This window comes from Bison bison, unplaced genomic scaffold (genome assembly GCF_000754665.1).
Source record: "Bison bison bison isolate TAMUID 2011002044 unplaced genomic scaffold, Bison_UMD1.0 scf7180017864148, whole genome shotgun sequence".
Taxonomy (NCBI): domain Eukaryota; kingdom Metazoa; phylum Chordata; class Mammalia; order Artiodactyla; family Bovidae; genus Bison; species Bison bison.
In genome coordinates, this window is record NW_011494720.1 from 9,195,822 (window position 1) to 9,197,545 (window position 1,724).

The 1,724-nt window shown below is 57.9% G+C and overlaps 1 protein-coding gene across 4 annotated transcripts in view; it reads left to right on the plus strand.

The window, feature by feature from the left end:
* SLC22A1 (solute carrier family 22 (organic cation transporter), member 1) overlaps window positions 1-1,724 on the plus strand; it is a 37,201-nt gene that overhangs the window by 12,298 nt on the left and 23,179 nt on the right. For 2 of the 4 annotated variants that reach the window (XM_010840894.1, XM_010840891.1), the window contains exons 4-5: window positions 818-986; window positions 1,473-1,587. In XM_010840894.1, coding sequence (XP_010839196.1) covers window positions 818-986; window positions 1,473-1,587 — 284 coding nt within the window. Of the gene's footprint in view, window positions 1-817; window positions 987-1,426; window positions 1,588-1,724 lie in introns of all 4 variants that reach the window. The other 2 variants (XM_010840892.1, XM_010840893.1) reach the window with 2 other exon arrangements.

The window sequence follows — 1,724 nt, forward strand, 5'->3', positions numbered from 1 at the left end:
TGCTTTCCTCTCGGAATACCTCCAGCACCACAGCCCTCTCGCTCTTCTGCTGCTCCTGCCGGGCCCCACCACCACCACCGCTCCGCTCCACGCTGGTCCACCCCCGGGGCACCCACAGGCAGCAGCGTGGTGGGGGGGCCTTTAGCAGACGTAACATCGGCTCACCCCTGTGCTGCGGTGCCTCTGTGCCTCCCGCATTGAAGCCAGCGTTCTCCTCAAGCCTACGAGAGCCCCTCAGGAGGGCGCACGGCCCCCATGACCCGACCTCACCCAGCGGTCACCTGGGCTGCTGTCCCTCTGCCTGGAGCTTGCTTTCCCATTCCAGGTTCAGTTAACTACTGCTCCTCATGATGGCTCAAATTTCCTCCACGAGCTCTGCTCCACTGCTCTCTGAAAATCTGTGACCCCCGGAGACTCCCCCACCCTCCTGGCTGTTTATGCTTTCTTCCCACATGGCCCGCATCATGTCAAGACCGGGTGTGATGAACACGGTGTGTGTGTCTCATCCACCACCTCTCACGAGGCTGTGAGGTTAGGAGGGCGGGACTGTGCCCACAGAGCTGGAGATGCGTCTGAACACCTGTGACAGGGCCAGGTCCCTGGGGTGCACTCAAAGATGTTGATGGTGTTAACGAGCTCTCCCTGGGGGCTCATGGGAAATCCTCCAGCTAATCCTGGGGCTGATGGGAGGAATGTTCTGGGCAGGAGAGCCCCGTAGGTGGAATACAGCACTGTGCAAAGGCGGGGGGAGCTGCAGATAGCAAATGGGGGATTTTAAAGCAGATGGGAGCCTGTGGGTGACGTTTCTCCGTTTCAGTCACGGAGTTCGTGGGCCTGGGCTACAGACGGACAGTGGCGATCCTCTACCAGATGGCCTTCACCGTAGGGCTGGTGCTGCTCTTCGGACTGGCCTACATCCTCCCGCACTGGCGCTGGCTGCAGCTGGCCGTCTCCCTGCCCATCTTCCTGCTCCTCTTCCGCTTCTGGTACTGTGTCCCTGTGGGGACCCGTCTTCCCAACAGCCAGGGCAGCCCTACCTGCAGGCCCAGGGCTTCCAGCCACCCACGCCATCTGGGGTGCTCCGTCACGGGGTAGCCCTCATTTCCGGGGCGAGCCACTCTCAGCCACCCTTTAAAGAAACGTACAGTTTCTTTAAATTCACATCACCCAGAGAGGGGCCTGAGATGCTAAAAGTCAGACAAAAGTTCACCTAGCCACAAAGTAGGCATTTGCTCTTTGGTGAGCCAGTGAAGGAGTAGATGAAGGAATGGAACCATCTCTGGGGAGTGTGCCCATCAGACAGGAACATTGGCAGACGAAGGGATGAGGAAGCTGTGGTACATATACACGAGCAGTATTTCTCAGCTATAAAAAAGAATGCATTCAAGCCAGTTCCAGCGAGCTTCTCTTTTGATCTTAACCTCAGACGGGCACTGGGAGAGACGCCAAGTGGGGATGATCTGCGTCCGCAGGTTTGTGCCCGAGTCCCCCCGATGGCTGTTATCGCAAAAGAGAAACACTGAGGCGATAAAGATCATGGACCACATTGCACAAAAGAACGGGAAGCTGCCTCCTGCTGACCTGAAGGTGACTCACTCGAAAGGGCTTTCTCCCCTCACTGAATGCTGGGTCGGGTTTATGACTTAGCGCTTGCCTGTGGGACTTGCCTGGGGAAGCCGGAAGGTGCTGGAGCTTTTCGGGGTGAAGAGTATGATGACCGGCCT